The sequence below is a fragment of the Corythoichthys intestinalis genome, chromosome 13 (genome assembly GCF_030265065.1).
Source record: "Corythoichthys intestinalis isolate RoL2023-P3 chromosome 13, ASM3026506v1, whole genome shotgun sequence".
NCBI lineage: Eukaryota > Metazoa > Chordata > Actinopteri > Syngnathiformes > Syngnathidae > Corythoichthys > Corythoichthys intestinalis.
This window is the reverse complement of record NC_080407.1, coordinates 45,765,373-45,783,574: the sequence shown is the minus strand read 5'-3', so window position 1 is coordinate 45,783,574 and position 18,202 is coordinate 45,765,373. Positions and strand designations below refer to the sequence as shown.

General features: G+C 40.4%; 2 protein-coding genes across 16 annotated transcripts in view; both read right to left on the bottom strand.

Moving 5' to 3' along the window:
* Positions 1 to 6,599: 6,599 nt before the first annotated feature.
* On the bottom strand, positions 6,600 to 12,429 carry zdhhc21 (zinc finger DHHC-type palmitoyltransferase 21). 4 transcript variants are annotated; one of them, XM_057854050.1, is made up of 8 exons: positions 12,282 to 12,429; positions 10,074 to 10,238; positions 9,910 to 10,008; positions 9,739 to 9,850; positions 9,531 to 9,669; positions 7,239 to 7,355; positions 7,120 to 7,163; positions 6,600 to 7,049 (listed from the first exon to the last, which is right to left on the bottom strand). In XM_057854050.1, the coding sequence occupies exons 1-8, from the start codon at positions 12,427 to 12,429 to the stop codon at positions 6,926 to 6,928; spliced, it is 948 nt and encodes a 315-aa protein (XP_057710033.1). In that variant the 3' UTR covers positions 6,600 to 6,925. The 4 variants fall into 4 exon arrangements, with proteins under 4 accessions (XP_057710033.1, XP_057710036.1, XP_057710034.1 ...); XM_057854053.1 differs by having other exon boundaries at positions 10,074 to 10,293; positions 12,282 to 12,343; XM_057854051.1 differs by lacking the exon at positions 7,120 to 7,163.
* Positions 12,430 to 12,540: 111 nt separating this feature from the next.
* The window catches only part of mark2b (MAP/microtubule affinity-regulating kinase 2b), a 77,850-nt gene continuing 72,188 nt past the window's right edge, over positions 12,541 to 18,202 (bottom strand). For 7 of the 12 annotated variants that reach the window (XM_057854037.1, XM_057854039.1, XM_057854041.1 and 4 more), the window contains one exon: positions 12,542 to 17,668. In XM_057854037.1, coding sequence (XP_057710020.1) covers positions 17,319 to 17,668 — 350 coding nt within the window. In that variant the 3' untranslated portion in view covers positions 12,542 to 17,318. Of the gene's footprint in view, positions 17,669 to 18,202 lie in introns of all 12 variants that reach the window. The other 5 variants (XM_057854046.1, XM_057854040.1, XM_057854049.1 and 2 more) reach the window with 2 other exon arrangements.

Genomic DNA, 18,202 nt, shown 5'->3' with positions numbered 1-18,202 from the left:
GGTTGGAATGGAATGGAATTTTATTGTCGTCATCATCATCGGTATCATTGACAATCATTGACAATTACAAAATGTGATATGATTTGCCCGAAGGACCCGAAGAAGAAGACAAAGGCGAATGGGATGAAGCATATGCTTATCAGTTTCCCGTCCCCCATACAACTAAAGACGCACATTCAGGCATGGAACATACATCAAAACTGTACAATAAAACAATCAACAAACTGAGTTTAGTAACTTAGCGTCCAGTCAAGCAGCTCGATTAATTTCAGGGCGTACAAGGTTATGGCTTAGTCATGTCCCTGACATTTTTGCATCTGTTTGCAGTGGAACATTTTTCTTGTGGCTATGTGTGTGGCAAAAGTGATTATGTGTTATCACAGCTGGTGTACATGGTGGCAACAATTGGCGCACACAAAGGTCACTGTAACAGTTTCATCAGACATTAATGTATAAAATCAAACAACATGCTGTACATATGTTATCCCGTTTTTTACAGAATATTTTCCATATACTAGACATTTGAATCAGGAGCTCGGTAGACACAGCAGGTAATTATGTTTTTACAATTGGGGATTAGGAGCTCAATTGTAGTACATTACAGAAGATTGTCAATCATAATTGCAACACCCGCTCCCCCCTTAGATGCCCGATTCATTTGTGTCATGTTATGTCCGTGCAAATTAAAGTCAGAGCCTTTGTAATCTTTAGTAGATAATCCTTAGTGTGTTCAAGATTCTTGTAGAGACTCCTGCCGTAGATAAGTTTCAGCTTACCGTCCACATCCACGAGTTGTTATACTGGTCCGCTGTGTAGTATTTGCAGTTATCTAGCAGGGCAATCTTGGTCTTGTGGTCTGCCAGCTTCATGAGCACCGTCGCCAGTCGTCTCCCCCCAGACGGGAGCAGAAGGCAGCGACGGATGTCCAGCGGTTCCATGGTTATTCCATTCTCTTTCAGCCTAGCAATTGTCAGTTGGCACTGTGTCCCCTGGGCTAGGCATCAATTGTAATCCAGAAATGATGAGCTCATTTGCGCGTCGGCACTGGTCGAGATCGTCAGCCAAAATTTCCAGCCTCTTGATGCGAACATCTTTCTCCTCGACTGCCTGCTTGAGTTTCTTGTTTTCAGCGCGAATTAACTGGAGCTCTCTGACGATTTCTTATCAAGCCAGTCAAGGAGACCTCCAACTTCTGTATGGAGGATTTTATTTCATCCAAGTCTCCAGGTTTCAAATTCTTTGGAGCCAAACTGGGAGTCGAGCTTGCTGGCCCTGAGCGCTTATCAGTTAAGAGAGTGCTTCAGGAGCTCAGGTTAAAAAATATGTTTGTACTAGAGCTGAAACGAATACTCGAGCAACTCGAGTTTAAAAACTGATCCGAGTAATTTTATTCACCTGGAGTAATCATTTATTTTGACAGCTCTAAGCATCACGTTTTGCTCAGACTACTTTTAATGCGGGACAACGCGCTGATGTCACGTGCGTAGAGGAAGAAGCAAAAAAAAAAAAAAAACTTACTGCAGCAGACAGCCGCTACAAACGACGCTGGCGTTGCTAAATACTAGCCTGCACATGCTACGTTAGTTGCAGGTAGCGCGTCTGATGAGTCTCATAGAGATCACATGTATGTTGAACTAGATGCCTGGGCAGCGTTAGCAAACAGCCGCCATCTTAAAGCAGTAGAGCGCTAAGCGCTAATAAAGAGCGCTAAGCGCTAATATATATATGATTAACATTACTGTCACTACTAGCTCACGTAACGTTAGCCCTGCGGTGGGCTAGGTTTCTATTAATTAAGACCACTTTCGATGCGTGGCTAACGTGTCTTACATACAGGCTTTAACATAAAATAGCGTTGTGGAGTGATGAGGGTGTCAAATAAAAACTCAATAACGCTAACTATCAATTTTAGCTCAGTAGTCATTGCTGGATAAAACACCATGTAGCACTAATGTGCTCCAATACAGCCTGTATCATACATTTATTTTGAATACTGCAAAAATTCAAAATCCTATCAGGACTTACAGTTTAGACGAACTTAAAACTTTACTAGAACTTAAAAATGGCTTGACACAAATAGAAATTCAATTGAAAAACGTGGGGAAAAATCCTAACTTTTAAGTGATGTGTGTTATCAAGCGTAAAGGCATTTTAGGTGTGTGTGTGTGTGTGTGTATATATATATACATCAAAAATACATTGATTGACTGAAAATGATAAAATGTCTTGTTTTCTCATGTATATCTATAATTGCTCTTCACCTAAAAATATATTTGTTTTATCCGATTACTCGATTAATCGATAGAATTTTCAGTCGATTACTCGATTACTAAAATATTCGATAGCTGCAGCCCAAGTTTGTACTACAGCAAAATTGCAGTTTCAAGTTTTAAAATATTTTTCTTTGCAACCTATGCATTTTTTTCAGATAACCATACATTAATCATAGTCAAGGTTAAAAAAAAAAGTTACCTAGTGCTGCTTTAATTCAAGAATTTTGTTCAAAACATTATTTGAAAGCACATTTTTGTCTTAATTTGGGTGAAAAATGACCAACTTTTAGATGTATGGGTTTGATATAATAGTATTTACTTACAGTAGAATAATCTGGCGCATTAATCTGTTAACTAGTTTTTAACACTGACAACCAAAATGGAGAAAATGATTTGACTACATTTTAGAAATATAAGATGTTATAAATTTGCAGTGTACATATTTTTACTTAAGTACAGATACACAAAAAATGCACTTAAGTTACAGCAACAAAGTACTTTTACTTTGTTACATTCCGCCACTGCCATTGACAGCGCGAGACATCCAATCCTGTTTTGACTGGGCGGGGCAAATCTTCTATCGATACGTTTTATCGTCTTGATGGGATTAAGCGTTTCTTGTTCAATTTTTAATTGGATTTCTACTTTCAATGACAGGTTTGGTATCGACATTTTTTTCTCATTTCTCTGGAGGTTAACTTCACCCAGTTTTGGCAGTTCGACTTGTTCGTCCGGTCATTCCGGGTTTCCGACTACTCAAGCCTCATTTTCAGACCTTTTCAAGACGCGAAAACACACCCAATCCAGTCGACGCGTGCACTAATAATGTCCGTTTATTTACCTTCGATGTGGACAAAGTGCAAATATACAGGTCATGAAAATGCTATTCATTTTCTGGTGTATAAGTCGCACCTGAATATAGGTCGATGAAGGGGCGTCCTATAGTGCAAAAAATACAATAATGTCATTCACTGGCATTCATTTCATGACCACAATTCAATTCATTACGCCGCAGTCCAACAAAGGACAAAAATATAATAAAAATCAAATAATCAATGAAAACAGACTTTTTAAAAAATCATATATACACTCGCTTCACAAGTGTTTCAATAGAAAAATACTTCCAACCCTCAACCTGAGATACAATATTTGGAAATTACAAAAATGGATAAAAAAAACTCCCAACAGATTTGAACAAACAAGTTCAAGTACGCAACTATTGACGGCGATTAGCATCCCATCACATGAGGGAAAATTGTATTTTTTGCTAACATGCTAATCGCTAATCATGAACATACCTGCTTAGCGTTTAGCACGTTAGCAAAAATGTCATGTCCCTTTAGTCTCAAGTATTAAAGTAAGACAAGCAATAAAAACAGGTACCGTAATTTTCGGACTATAAGGCGCACCTGACTATAAGCCGCCACCCACCAAATTTGACACGAAAACGACATTTGTTCATAGATAAGCCACAATGGACTATAAGCCGCCGCTGTCCTCACGGTATTATGGGATATTTACACCAAAAGATATTAACTGGTCACAATTTATTTGACGGCGGCATTATAAGTCTGTTATAAAACCAAATGAACCACCATGAAGCTTTGAACCAGTCGACTGCAAAGCTTCATTGCTTCAAGAAGCTTCATTTGCTCACTTGGTGGAGAGTCAACCTCTGCTGCCACCTGCTGTCAACACTGTTGTCATCCAACATGCCTCCTAGCATGTATTGCAGCGCTATAGATGTAAATAACTATCAAAATTCATGTTTTGTGCTATCATATTTCCTCAGTTACTGTTCTAGTTGTTTCATTAATTGCTAGTTACGGTATTCAGTAACACTTGACAGTGGCGCCAAAAGACTGTCATAAGACCAAATGAACCACCATTCAATGCTTCATGAAGCTTCATTTGGCCATTACTGCTCCCTTGGGGGAGACAGTCAACCTCTGCTGCCACCTGCTGTCAACACTGTTGCTGTCTAACATGCCTCCTAGTATGGATTACAGCGCTACAGATGTAAATAACGATCAAGATTACTGTTTTGTGCTAATTATTTCTTCACTTACTGTTCCAGTTGTTTCATTAATTGCTAGTTACGGTATTCAGTAAAATTATTTGACAGTGGCGCCATAAGACTGTCATAAGACAATCATAATTATGACATTACATTGTCATGAGCATTAATTAATGCTTATAACAGACAACTTACAACATCTAGCAAATTATGTCACTAACTCCATTTATGTCCAGCTCAGATCTTTTACATCAATTCAAAAGTGAGATAATTTGCCGGACGACATGTCATGACATCTGTCATATGCATTCAGTAATGACCATGATAGTGTCATGTCATAATTATGACGGTCTTATGACAGTCCTTTGATAACACTGTCAAATAAAGCGTTTCATATTAACCCAAATAAATCCACAAATAAGCCGCACTGGACTATAAGCCGAGGATTCAAAAGGGGAAAAAAGTAGCCAAATGAACCACCACGAAGCTTTGAACCAATAGGCTGCAAAGCTTCATTGCTTCATGAAGCTTCATTTGGCCATCACTGCTCCCTAGGGGGAGACAGTCAACCTCTGCTGCCACCTGTTGTCAACATTGTTGTCGTCCAACATGCCTCCTAGTATGCATTACAACGCTATAAATGTAAATAACTACCATATTAATGTTTTGTGCTAATTATTTCTTCAGTTACTGTTCGGTTTTTTTTTTAATTAATTGCTAGTTACGGTATTCGGTAACACTTTATTTGACAGTGGCGCCATAAGACCGTCATAAGACAATCGTAATTATGACATTACATTGTCATGAGCATTAATGAATGCTTATAACAGATGTCATTAAGTGTCATCCGGCAAATTATGTCACTAACTCCATTTATGTCCAGCTCAGATCTTTTACATCAATTCAAAAGTGAGATAATTTGCCGGACGACACGTCATGACATCTGTCATAAGCATTCAGTAATGACCATGATAGTGTCATGTCATAATTATGACAGTCTTATGATGCCACTGTCAAATAAAGTGTTACCAATTAACCCAAATAAATCCACAAATAAGCCGCACTGGACTATAAGCCGGAGGATTCAAAATGAGAGAAAAAAGTAGCCAAATGAACCACCATGATGCTTTGAACCAATTGGCTACAAAGCTTCATTTGGCCATCACTGCTTCCTTGGGGGGAGAGTCAACCTCTGCTGCCACCTGCTTTCAACACTGTTGTCATCCAACATGCCTCCTATTATGTATTACAGCGCTACAGATATAAATAACTATGAAGATTAATGTTTAGTGCGAATTATTTCTTCAGTTACTATTCCAGTTGTTTCATTAAATGCTAGTTAGTTACGGTATTCTGTAACACTTTATTTGACAGTGGTGCCAAAAGTGGTGTCATAAGACCATATGAACCACCATGCTGCAAAGCTTCATTGCTTCAAGAAGCTTCATTTGGCCATCACTGCTCCCTTGGGGGAGACAGTCAACCTCTGTTACCACCTGCTGTCAACACTGTTGTCGTGCAACATGCCTCCTAGGATGCATTACAGCGCTACAGATGTAAATAACAATCAAAATTCATGTTCTATGCTAATTATTTCTTCAGTTAGACTGTCATTAGACCATCATAATTATGACATTTTGTATCATCTGGCAAATTAACTCACTCTTTAATGGATCTAAAATATCCGAGCTGGACATAAATGGAGTTAGTGACGTAATTTGCCGGATGAGACTTAATGACATCCGTCATAAGCATTCATTATAATGCCCAGGATAGTGTCATGTCATAATTATGCTTTGCAGCCAATTGTTTCAAGCTTCATGGTGGTTCATTTGGTCTTAAAACGCCGCTCTCAAATAAAGTGTTACCGAATACCATAACTAGCAATTAATGAAACAACTGAAACAGTAACTGAAGACATAATTAGCACAGAACATGAATTTTGAATGTTATTCACATCTGTAGTGCTACATTGCATGCTAGGAGGCAAGTTGGATGACAACAGTGTTGAAAGCAGGTGGCCAAATGAAGCTTCTTGAAGCAATGAAGCTTTGCAGCCAATTGGTTCAAAGCTTCACGATGTTTCACTTGGTTTTATGACAGTCTTTTGGTGCCACTGTCAAATAAAGTGTTACCGAATACCGTAACTAGTAATTAATGAAACAACTGGAACAGTAACTGAAGAAAAAATTGGCAAAGAACATGAATTTTGATTGTTATTTACATCTCTAGCGCTGCAATGCATGCTAGGAGGCATGCTGGACGACAACAGTGTTGACAGCAGGTGGCAGCAGATGTTGACTGTCTTCCCCAAGGGAGAAGTGATGGCCAAATGAAGCTTCTTGAAGCAATGAAGCTTCAAGAAGCATTTGGTGTTACCCATTAACCTCCGCATTGGACTATAAGCTACAGGTTTCAAAATGAGGGAAAAAGTAGCGGTTTATAGTCCAAAAATTACAGTATGTTTATGATTATCAATTAGCATGTTAGCAGCAGCCTTTAAAAATTAAATAAAATGTATCCTTCCACTGGCCAAGATGGACTCTCATACCAATGAGTTTTTTTCTCGTAGACGCCTCGTTGACGTGCTTGAGGTTAGCGTTAGCAGACTACTTTGGTGGTTTTGTGAATGAGGCTACACATAATGGCCGCCGTTCGGGAGCGCCCGTCTGCTTCGGAGCGGCACGAACCACAGCGCCTTCCAGCGGGTGCCACACACTTCGGCCAGCGCCCCCCGCCACGATCTCTTCGGACCACCACTGCGGATGCCAAAAAGCCAACGTTAGGGGAGAAGAAGAAGACATCACCGAGAAAATCTCGCAGTCTTACAGTTCGCCGGAAAACCGTGTCATCATCTCGATTGTGGTGGTATCCTGCGACGGGAAAGGTTGCGTTTGAACGAGCGTACCGCGACGATCCCGAAACATGGAAAATGAAACTAGCCTCACCGAGATGACGCCCACCAGTTGAGAGTAAAACAACGCCGAGATTCCGCCGAACATGATCACGCCCGTGAGCGCAGAGGTCCGCAACAGCGCTAGCTCGTGTCGCGTAGTGAACTTCTCCTGCCGGGCGGGCAAAAAGCGCACGGTTAAATGTAGAGGTGCGACTAGCATCTTCTAGTAGAATAGTGTTTATGTTGGCTCATCAGTTGCCATTAACAGCATTAGACATCCAATCATAGAATTCATTACCTATTGACGTGAAACTCTGTCATTTGTTGCGTCGGGGAAATCGGGGATTTAAGCATTTATTCACAAGAATTTTCGCCAGTAAAGCTTTGTTTACATCAGGCGGCCGCTAGCCTCATTCGCTAACAGAGTAGCATTGTACTCAGACATATATACGTAAAATAAACGCTAACTGCACGGTTTCTTTGCTTTTAACCAAGAATGGAGACGGTTTTACGCCCATATCTATGAAGAATTTGGGGATTTAAGCATTAAGTCACAAGAATTTTCGCCAGAAAAGCTCTGTTTACGTCAGGCAGCCGCTAGCCTCATTAGCTAACAGAGTAGCATTGTACTTCGACATATTTGCGTAAAATAAACACTAACTGCATGGTTTCTTTGCTTTTAACCGAGAATCAAGACTGTTTTACGTCCATGTCTATGAAGAATTTGGGGATTTAAGCATTTATTCACAAGAATTTTCGCCAGAAAAGCTCTGTTTACGTCAGGTGACCGCTAGCCTCATTCGGTAACTGAGTAGCATTGTACTTCGACATATATACGTAGAATAAACGCTAACTGCACAGTTTCTTTGCTTATAACCGAGAATCAAGACTGTTTTACGTCCATATCTATGAAGAATTCAGGGATTTAAGCATTTATTCACAAGAATTTTTACCAGAAAAGCTCAGTTTACATCAGGTGGCCGCTAGCCTCATTCCCTAACACAGTAGCATTGTACTCAGACATATATAGGTAAAATAAACGCTAACTGCACAGTTTCTTTGCTTTTAACCAAGAATGGAGACGGTTTTACGTCCATATCTATGAAGAATTCGAGGATTTAAGCATTTATTCACTATAAATTTCGCCAGTAAAGATTTGTTTACGTCAGACGGCTGCAAGCCTCATTCGCTAACAGAGTAGGATTGTACTCTGACATATATACGTAAACTCTAATTGCACAGTTTCTTTGCTTTTAACCGAGAATCAAGACTGTTTTACGTCCATATCTATGAAGAATTTGGGGATTTAAGCATTTATTCACAAGAATTTTCACCAGAAAAGCTCTGTTTACGTCAGGCAGCAGCTAGTCTCATTCGCTAACAGAGTAGCACTGTACTTCAACATATATACGTAAAATAAACGCTAACTCCACGGTTTCTTTGCTTTTAACCAAGAACCGAGACTGTTTCACGCCCATATCTACAAAGAATTCAGGGATTTAAAGCATTTATTCACAATTATTTTTGCCAGAAAAGCTGTTTACGCCAGGCGGCAGCTAGCCTCATTCGCTAACAGAGTAGTATTGTACTTAGACAATCTACGTAAAATAAACGCTAACTGCACAGTTTCATTGCTTTTAAACAAGAATCAAGACTGTTTTACATCCGTATCTATGAAGAATTCGGGGATTCAAGAATTTATTCACAAGAATTTTCGCCATAAAAGCTCAGTTTACATCAGGCCGCCGCTAGCCCCATTCGCTAACAGTATATGGTGTATAATGATAATAAAGGGCTATTCTAGACTATAATAAGTTGTGATTGTACATAGAATTTATTAATAATCTATTTACGTATTAGTTATAATTGATTCTGCATGTTTTCCTTAAGTGTCAAGTTTCTGATGTTAAATTGAGTAATTTATTAGCTGTTGAGAACTTAGCAGTAAATTTTAAAAAAATGAAGTGGCTATTTTGGCCAAAAATGACATGCTAAATATTGCTATTGATCCTGAAAATATAGGTGATTATCTCTGCATTTGGTGATTTTTGTGCATCTAGTGTAAAATCTGAGACTTTTATAGCCATTTTAAATTGTGTTATACTTATATAAAAAATAATTAATCGGTATTTTATAAGGGAACGACTTTGAATTTTTTGATGCCGCTGCTCATAGAGACTAATATATGGCTAAGGTAAGTGCCAGTTTTGGTTTTAGGTCGGTAGCAGCTTTGGTTTTGAAAAAATTTGAAGTTTTTGAAAATAGGCCCCGTTTCCTGTCTTATGTCAATAGGTTATGAAGTCTATGGTCCAATTCATTTTCAATTACAATTCCATTCGGCTACCTGGTCTAGCTGCGTGAGAGGCTGGAAGTAATAGTACTGACAAAAGTCCAGCACCAGCGTGAACCCGCTAAGGACTTGTGTGTAGAAGCAGAGTTGCAGGAAGAGCCAGTGGTTGTCTTCTCCCACACAGTTATTGATCCTGAAAGGAATTCCTTGTATTTCAAGTTTTAAACCACAAACTGATCTATTGAGAAGGGTTCCGAGTTACCAAGGACAGTGGTGGTCCATCCTTCGCACACAATGTCCACAACGACTACAGTGATGGGATCTTCTAGGTCTCATGAGGTTGCACTTGTTGCACATTTCCCAGTGCTGCCGCTCTGAAAACAGCACAATAAGCATCGGCGGAATAGACCACAATTCCTAGATGTCACCATACCCGAGTGAGGTATATTGGGGTTTGTGGGAAGATGGCCGGGATCCGCCGTGGAGGCCCTAAACAACGCCGCGATGCAGAGTGCCGAAGCGGCGTAATAACCTGAAAAACACAGATCGCCGTGAACAAGGAATCACTGACCGTCTGCCTTCCAGGATTGTCCTTACAAATGACTAGAATCCAAGGAATGTGGCCTTCTCGGTAGTGCGGCAGCAGGACGAGCTCAGGGACGAAGAAGGAGTTGTAGAGCCAGATCCCAAACACGGCGCTGATGCACAGCCAGCCCATGGGGTCAACCACGACGTGTAGTCGGGGTTTCATGATCGCTGCACCTTCAAGAGCTCCAAGTTAACCATGCAAGCTAAACACCTCAGTTAAGCGGGCCCCCTATCAGATGCAAATACAAAAAAGATGTCAATTGTTTGTGCTACGTTTTTGCTTGTTTGTGCTGCTATCGTTTTATAGATATTGAGATATTAACTTTGAGTGATGACGTCAATCACAGCCCCTCCGTCGAGGCTGACAGAGCGTACACTTTCTCAATAACAGAGGAGTGTGCTAACAACTAGCGCAAACGTAGTACATACAAATGGCTGTGCGTTACTATGCGTTACTACGTTGGTTGAATGACGCGAGAAATGTCAAGAGACATGGAAAGAGCAGACCGGGAGTAGGGGAAGGGGGTTGTGACGCCTTTGCAAATGCGATGCTAGGTGGCGCGGATATGGAGATAGAATAGTGCCAAAAGAAGTGAGGTTGTAAAATGAAAATTATCCCTGTAAAATTTACAATTTTAACTAAAAAACACTTGTATTTCCAAATTTTGCGTTGTAAAGTACACATGAAAAAAAACTCAATTGTTCTACAAGTTGTTTTTTTCTGTTTGCAAGTATTTTTTTTGTTGTTGTTCTACAGGTGTTTTTTCTTCACTACAGGTTAAAAATTACCAATTACAAGTGCACACGTTTTGTCATATTCTTGTCGAGTTTTATGAGCCAAAAAAGATACTCGTAACCTAGTTTTAAAATAAAAAAAAATATACCTGTAAAATGACTAATTTTTACTTGTAAAACAAACAAAAAAAACGTGTATTTCCAAATTTTGCGTTGTGAAATGAACACACAACGTCATGTGTGGAGGAGAAATGGAACAGCTCACCAACAACAACACCTCATCCCCACCGTGAAGTACGGTGGAGGGAGCATCATGATCTGGGGCTGTTTTGCTACCTCAGGGCCTGGACAACTTAATGGAAGAGTGAATTCGAAAGTTTATCGGGATGTTTTGCAGGAAAACCTGAGGCCGTCTGTCAGACACTTGAAGCTATAAAAGAGGATGAAGGCTGCAACAAGACAATGATTCAAAACACAGAAGTAAATTAACTTCCGAATGGTTTCAGAATAACAAAATTCACATTCTGAAGTGGCCAAGTCAAAGCCCAGACTTGAACCCCATTGAGATGCTGTGGCATGACCTAAAGACAAGGATTCATGGCAGACATCCCAGGAATCTGACTAAACTACAGCAGTTTTGAAGATGAGAATGGGCAAAGATTAGTCCTGATGGATGTGCCAGACTGATCTGCAGCTCCGGGAAGCATTTGGTTGAAGTTAAGCCACAAAATACTAAATGTGATGGTTCACTTACTTACCCCTCCCCCCTTTCTGTCATTGTTTGCATACTATCTTCATTAAAATATGAAACCCTAAAATGATTGGGTTGTTTTAGTTAAAGCAGACAGTTTTTTCATCTGTGTGATTTTGACAAAGATCAGATAAAATTCACATCAACATCACCCCTGTTGCAGAGTATAAAAACATATATTTTTGTGTTTTTTGGCAATGCCATTGCATTTCTGGATTATTTTATAACTTTTTAGCCCTTAAAATTATTATTTTTTTAAATTAAAAACTTTTCACCTGATTCATACTCTCTGAATAATGGCCCGATGAGGGACCTCCCTCGTCAAAAATGTTTGGGAACCACTGACAAGAGTATGACATTTCTTGAACGAAAAAACATGTTTATCACATTTTAAATGCTGTTTTGTCATGAAAAAGCTTTCTAATAAAATATGTCCTCAATTTCTGAGGACAGGTTCTGAATTCTAAAGAGATTTAATATGCTATCCAAGCTTAAATGAGGTTATTTCTGATTTTTTTGGGGGTTAACGATCCCCATCTAAAACAATCATTTCAAAATGTGTGTGGTCAAAAGCTAGCAACACATAACACATCATGCTAGCATATACTCATTTGCTAACCACACTGTCGTGGAATACTACAATTCTAGTACATACTACATAATTTATAATAATATTAACATGAGAATATCAACAGTTTATGACAATTTATGCACGAAAATGTCAAACATACTTTTTGAGTGACGTCCTGCGCGGCTCAGGTGGTTTCGACAGCACTTCCGTCTTCGAGTGAAGTGGGAGGGACAGGAAGTGACTTTCAAAAATAAAAGCACTTTTCCACAATAAATTAAAGGGGAAAAAAAACCTCGAACACTAGGCATTTCAAGGTCACGTGATCATGATATCATTGTTTTATTACTATCATTGTTAAGTTTTCATTGAATCTGCACAAAAAAAACATACATTTCATGAGCTGAAGACCCCCCCAAACCCACCACTACAGTTACAGTTTGCTCAAAAACACATTGAAAAAAACAAACAAAAATCAACGTAAATTACAGCAATGTTGCAACAAAAAAACAACCAAAAATAACGCGAGATCAAATCAAAAAACCCTGAAAGAGATAATATAACAGCAACAGCCAGAATAATCATTAGAATACGATACCCAGCACCTTAATACAAAGATCAAGTTTGCGAGAAAAACTGACTTGAAGAACTCAAAATAACGACAGTGTGTCATCGTGTTAGCGCGACGCCGGCGAGCCTCGTCCCACCACATCCCAGTGTGTGTTTTGACGCTTTGCGGCTCCGGAGCCGCACGTGGCTCCCTCTCCGTGATCGTGTCGGGGGGAATTTCCGTGAAGTTAAGCTTCTCGACCGAAAGGCAGCCGTGATTCGAAGTGACGTGACCCCCGCCCGGGACGAAAACAGAAAAACCGCACGCGTTGCACAAAGTTATTAGAACCACGCAAAAAAATATATCGTCAAATCAAAACGTACGAGAATTCGCTTCCGCAGATATCGTAGATATATATACCTAGACGTCGTTTGTCGGCCATTTTGTGTCAGGGATTGTAAATCGAAATTATAGCTAGTGCCATAAACAGAAGCTAATCAGCTAAACGTAGTTAGGTTTTTCCGGTTCGGTATCAACGAATTCAGTGAGTTAAGAGTATCTTAATGCAGGAAATCGCTCAGCTGAAGGTTGTCAGAAGTATCGTATCCGGATACGATATTTCGATTGCACGTCTACCGTCATAGTTGCGTTGCTACAGTTTGTTGTAAGCTGACGAACTGTTTGTAAATCGGTCACAAATTCAGCAAGTTAAGAGTATTTTAGTGGATGAAGTCGCTCAGCTTACGTTTGTCAAAAGTATCGTATCTGGATACGATATTTCGATTGGACGTCTAGTGTAGCCAATGGCAGCTAAAGTGCTAATCATAGTAGCGTTGTTACAATTCGTTGTAAACAGACAAACTGTAAATCCTTTACGAATTCAGCAAGGGTATTTTAGTGGAGTAATTCGCTCAAAGGTATCGCATCCAGATACGATATTTCGATTGGATGTCGAGCGTAGCCAATGGCAACCAATGAGCTAATCATCATTGCATTGTTTCAGTTCGTTATAAACAGACCAACTGTTTGTAAATCGGTTACAAATTCAATTTAAGGGTATTTTAGTGGAGGAAGTCGCTCAAAAACATCGCATCCGGATACAATATTTCAATTCGATGTCTAGCGCAGTCAATGAGCTTGTCAAAGTTGCGTTATTACAGTTCGTTATGATTGGACAAACTGTTTGTAAATTGGTTACGAATTCAAGTTAAGGGTATTTTAGTGGAGGAAGTCAATCAAAAGTATGGCATCCAGATTTCGATTGGAGGTCTAGCGCAGCCAATAGCAACCAATGAGCTAATCATAGTTGCGTTATTACAGTTCGCTGTAAACGGACAAACTGTTTGTAGACCGGTCACGAACTCAGTAAGTGAAGAGTATTTTAGTGGAGGAAGTCGCTCAAAAGTATCGCATCCGGATACGATATTTCGATTGGACGTCTAGCGCAGTCAATGGCAACCAACGGTCCAATCATAGCTGCGTTGTTACAATTTGTTGTAAATGGACAAACTGTTAGTAAATCTGTTACGAATTTGGCAAGTTAAGGGTATTTTAGTGGAGGAAGTCACTCAAAAGTATCACATCCAGGTACGATATTTTGATTGGACGTCTAGCGCTGAGGCTTGTCAAAAAGTATCGCATCCGGATCCGATATTTCGATTGGATGTTTAGCGTAGCCAATGGCCGCCAAAGAGCTAATCATCATTGCGTTGTTACAGTTTGTTATAAACGGACCAATTGTTTGTAAATCGATCACAAACTTAGCAAGAGTATTTTAGTGGAGGAATTTGCCCAACTGAGGCTTTTCAAAAAGCACCACATCCGGATACGATATTTCGATTGGGCATCCAGCGCAGTCAATGGCAACCAATGAGCTATCATAGTTGCGTTGATACAATTCGTTGTAAACGGACAAACTGTTTGTATATCGGTCACGAACTCAGTAAATTAAGAGTATTTTAGCGGAGGAAGTTGCTCAAAAGTATCGCATCCCGATTCGATATTTCGATTGGACGTCTAGCGTAGTCAATGGCAGCCAATGAGCAAATCATAGTTGTGATGCTACAGTTCATTACAAACGGATGAACTGTTTGGAAATTGGTTACTAATTCAGCAAGTGTTCAGCTGAGGCTTGTCAAAAAGTATCGCATCCGGATACGATATTTCGGTTGGATGTCTAGCGTAGCCAATGGCAGCCAAAGAGCTAATCATAGTTGCGTTGTTATAGTTCGTTGCAAACTGACAAACAGTTCGTAGATCGGTTATGAATTCAATTTAAGGGTATTTTAGTGGAGGAACTCCCTCAAAAATATCGCATCCGGATACGATATTTCGATTGGACATCGAGCACAGTCAATGAGCTAGTCAAAATTGTGTTATTACAGTTCGTTATGATCGGACGAACTGTTTGTATATCGGTTACGAATTCAAGTTAAGGGTATTTTAGTGGAGGAAGTCAATCACAAGTATTGCATCCAGATACGATATTTCAATTGGACATCTAGAGCAGTCAATGGCAACCATTGGGCTAATCATAGCTGCGTTATTACAATTTGTTGTACATGGACAAACTGTAAATCGGTGATGAATTTTGCAAGGGTATTTTAGTGGAGGAATTCGCTCAAAAGTATCGCATCTAGATACAATATTTCGATTTGACGTCTAGCATAGTCAATGGCAACCAAGGAGCGAATCATCATTGCGTTGTTTCAGTTCGTTATAAACAGACCAACTGTTGGTAAATCGGTCATTAATTCGGCAAGTTAAGGGTATTTTAGTGAAGGAAGTCGCTCAAAAGTATCGCACGCGGATACGATATTTCAACTGGACGTCTAGCGCAACCAATGAGCTAATCATAGTTGCATTGTTACAGTTCGTTGTAACTGGACGAACTGTTTGTATATCGGTTACGAATTCAAGTTAAGGGTATTTTAGTGGAGGAAGTCACTTAAAAGTATCGCATCCAGATACGATATTTCGATTGGACATCTAGCGCAGCCAATGGCAGCCAATGAGTTAATTATAGTTGCGTTGTTAACAGACCAACTAATTGTGAATCGGTCACAAATTCAGCAAGTTAAAAGTATTTCAGTGTTAGAACCCACTCAGCTTAGACTTGTCAAAAGTATCGTATCCAGATACGATATTTTGATTGGACGTCTAGCGCAGCCGATGAGCTAAACAAAGTTGCGTTATTACAGTTCATTATAAATGCATGATGTTTGTGAATCGATCACAAATTCAACAAGAGTATTATAGTAGAGGAAATCGCTCAGCTTAGGCTTGTCAAAAAGTACCGCATCCAGATACGATATTTAAATTGGATGTCGAGCGCTGTCAATGGCAGCCATTAGTTAAAAAAAAAATAGTTTGACAACAATTTAGCCACCGAAAAAAATGTTAATTTCCTTTCCAGTTCAAATGTGCAACCAACGCCAACCTAGTGCTAATTTAAGCCACGCCCCCTTTTAGCATAACCTTTTATCACAACCAACTGCAGTGCTTTTAAATTGGCTGCCATTGACAGCGACAGACGTCCAATTGATGTCACCTAGTGATAAACTCATTGAATCTCGGCCATTTTTTAATTCATTAGCATGATATTAAGCGCGCTAAATGTCCAATTTATTTTGAGTTTTTTTTAAAACGAGGTTAAAAAATAATAATCTGAAGAGTTTTTAAAGTAGCATCGAAAATTTCGAGGATTTTTAGTCCCAATACCAAAGGGAGAACTTCAGTATCTCTCAACACACCTCTGACGTAAGATGGCCGCCACGTCTAGTCTTATATATGCGATATCTACGCGTTTTACTCTTTGGGAGCAGTCAAACGAGATAACGGGGGAGGGTGATCAATTGCAGGGTGCGAGCTGGGTTACCCCTCTTTTCCAGTGCACGAGTGTGTTGAAAAAAACAAAAAAATAAAAGCCATAAAACGAGAATACACATTTTCTTTTGGGTATTACCATCAAGTCTAACTGGCCTGGCCTGACTTGAGGAATCTGGGAGGAGGAAAGTCGAGTCAGAGCAGGGGTCCGAGAAGGCCTCCGAAACTATCCCCGGTTCGATCCTTCGTAGAAAGTCCTGTCCTGAGATGGCCGCTTTCACAAAGAAAATAAAAATAAAGGGGGAATAAATAGCTCGGAAGTGAGAGATCCGACATGCAGAAGAGCGTTGAAAAAAAGCAAAAATCTCAAGAAAGTAAGGTCAGAACGGATAGCCCTGCTTCGAACGTGTTCTTTAACTCGCTAGCTGCCGTTGACGGCGATAGACGTCCAATCTCTAGTGACAAACACGTTGAGATCTGCTATGCTAGGCTAGCACGCCGCTAGCCGGGTTCTTTAGTTTACTAGATTAAATTAAAACTCTTTAAATGAGTTTAGCGCAACTAGACATCCAATCAGTTTGAAGTGGGAGGGCATCGACCTTCCCGCTTCGGATGGATTGGACTAATATTGCCGTCAATGGCAGCCGATGAGTTAAAAAAAATAACATTTGTTCTTCCTCTGGCCATGATGTAGCCTATGATTGGACGTCTATCATCGTCAGTGGCGCTAAAAGAGTTGAAATGGACCCCCCCTTCCTCGTTGCCCCTGCTGGAAAGCTCCTCCCTCTTCTCCTCCTTCTCCTCTGTCCGTTCGTCAATCTCCGCTCACAGCTTGAGCTCGTTGGCGATCTTGGAGGCAATGTTCTTGAAGGCCATGGACGTGCCCGAGATGCGCTTGAAGCGCACGCCGTTGAGGGAGAGGCGCGGCAGCTTGCAGACTTCCATCTCCCACTGGACAAAGTCGTCGCGCGCCGGGTTGCCCGACACGCACAGCAGCATGTAGCGCTCGCGTAGCTCGTACTCGCAGCTGTTGGAGTCCAGCACCTTGCGGATCTCGCGCATCATCTCCGTGGGCTCCATGGACGACGTGGTCTTCATGGACCAGGTGAAGCGTAGCGAGCGAGGCTTGGCCGTGTCCTTCTGGCCGGCAATGGCGGGAGGCGTGCCCGTGCCGCCTGCGAGGACGGCAAGAAATAACACTTTTACCGTAATTTACTGGCACTTGCATAGAATGGGCTTCAAAGACCACTTGATGCCGCCAAAGAGCAAATGAACCACGGTGAAGCTTTGAACCAATTGACTGCGACAGCCCAGGTCAGGCCCATGAATGAAAACTCACCATTTTCATCACTTTCAAGCTCATGTCTCATGAACAGTCTCACCAATTTTGAGGAGGATCCAACTAACTCGCTAGGCGCCAAGGTTTCAGATATGCACCCTGTAACTTGATGTATAATTCACATTCAATCCAAAATACGTGATTTCCTGTTGGGTTTGGAATTTGGGTGTAACAGACTTTTTGAAGCAGTTTTGCACAAGGTATCAACTCCCCAAATTTCAACACTCTATATTGGGAAAAACATAATAAGAGATGTTTTTTTGAAAAATTCAAGGGTGCGCCACTGAGCCATTTTGTTATGTTTTTTTTTCGCAACGTTGCAAAATAATCGAAATTTACTCCAAGTCGTATGGATGTGCAAACTCTGCGG

Bases quoted from the DNA above. Each gene is read 5' to 3' on its own strand.
- zdhhc21 (XM_057854050.1), bottom strand. From the start codon at position 12,429: ATGCCTAGTGTTCGAGGTTTTTTTTCCCCTTTAATTTATTGTGGAAAA. The intron at 9,851-9,909 runs GTATGGTGACAT...TGCTGTTTTCAG, and splicing joins CCCCAATATACCTCACTCGG to AGCGGCAGCACTGGGAAATG. The intron at 9,670-9,738 runs GTAACTCGGAAC...AATTCCTTTCAG, and splicing joins ATGGACCACCACTGTCCTTG to GATCAATAACTGTGTGGGAG.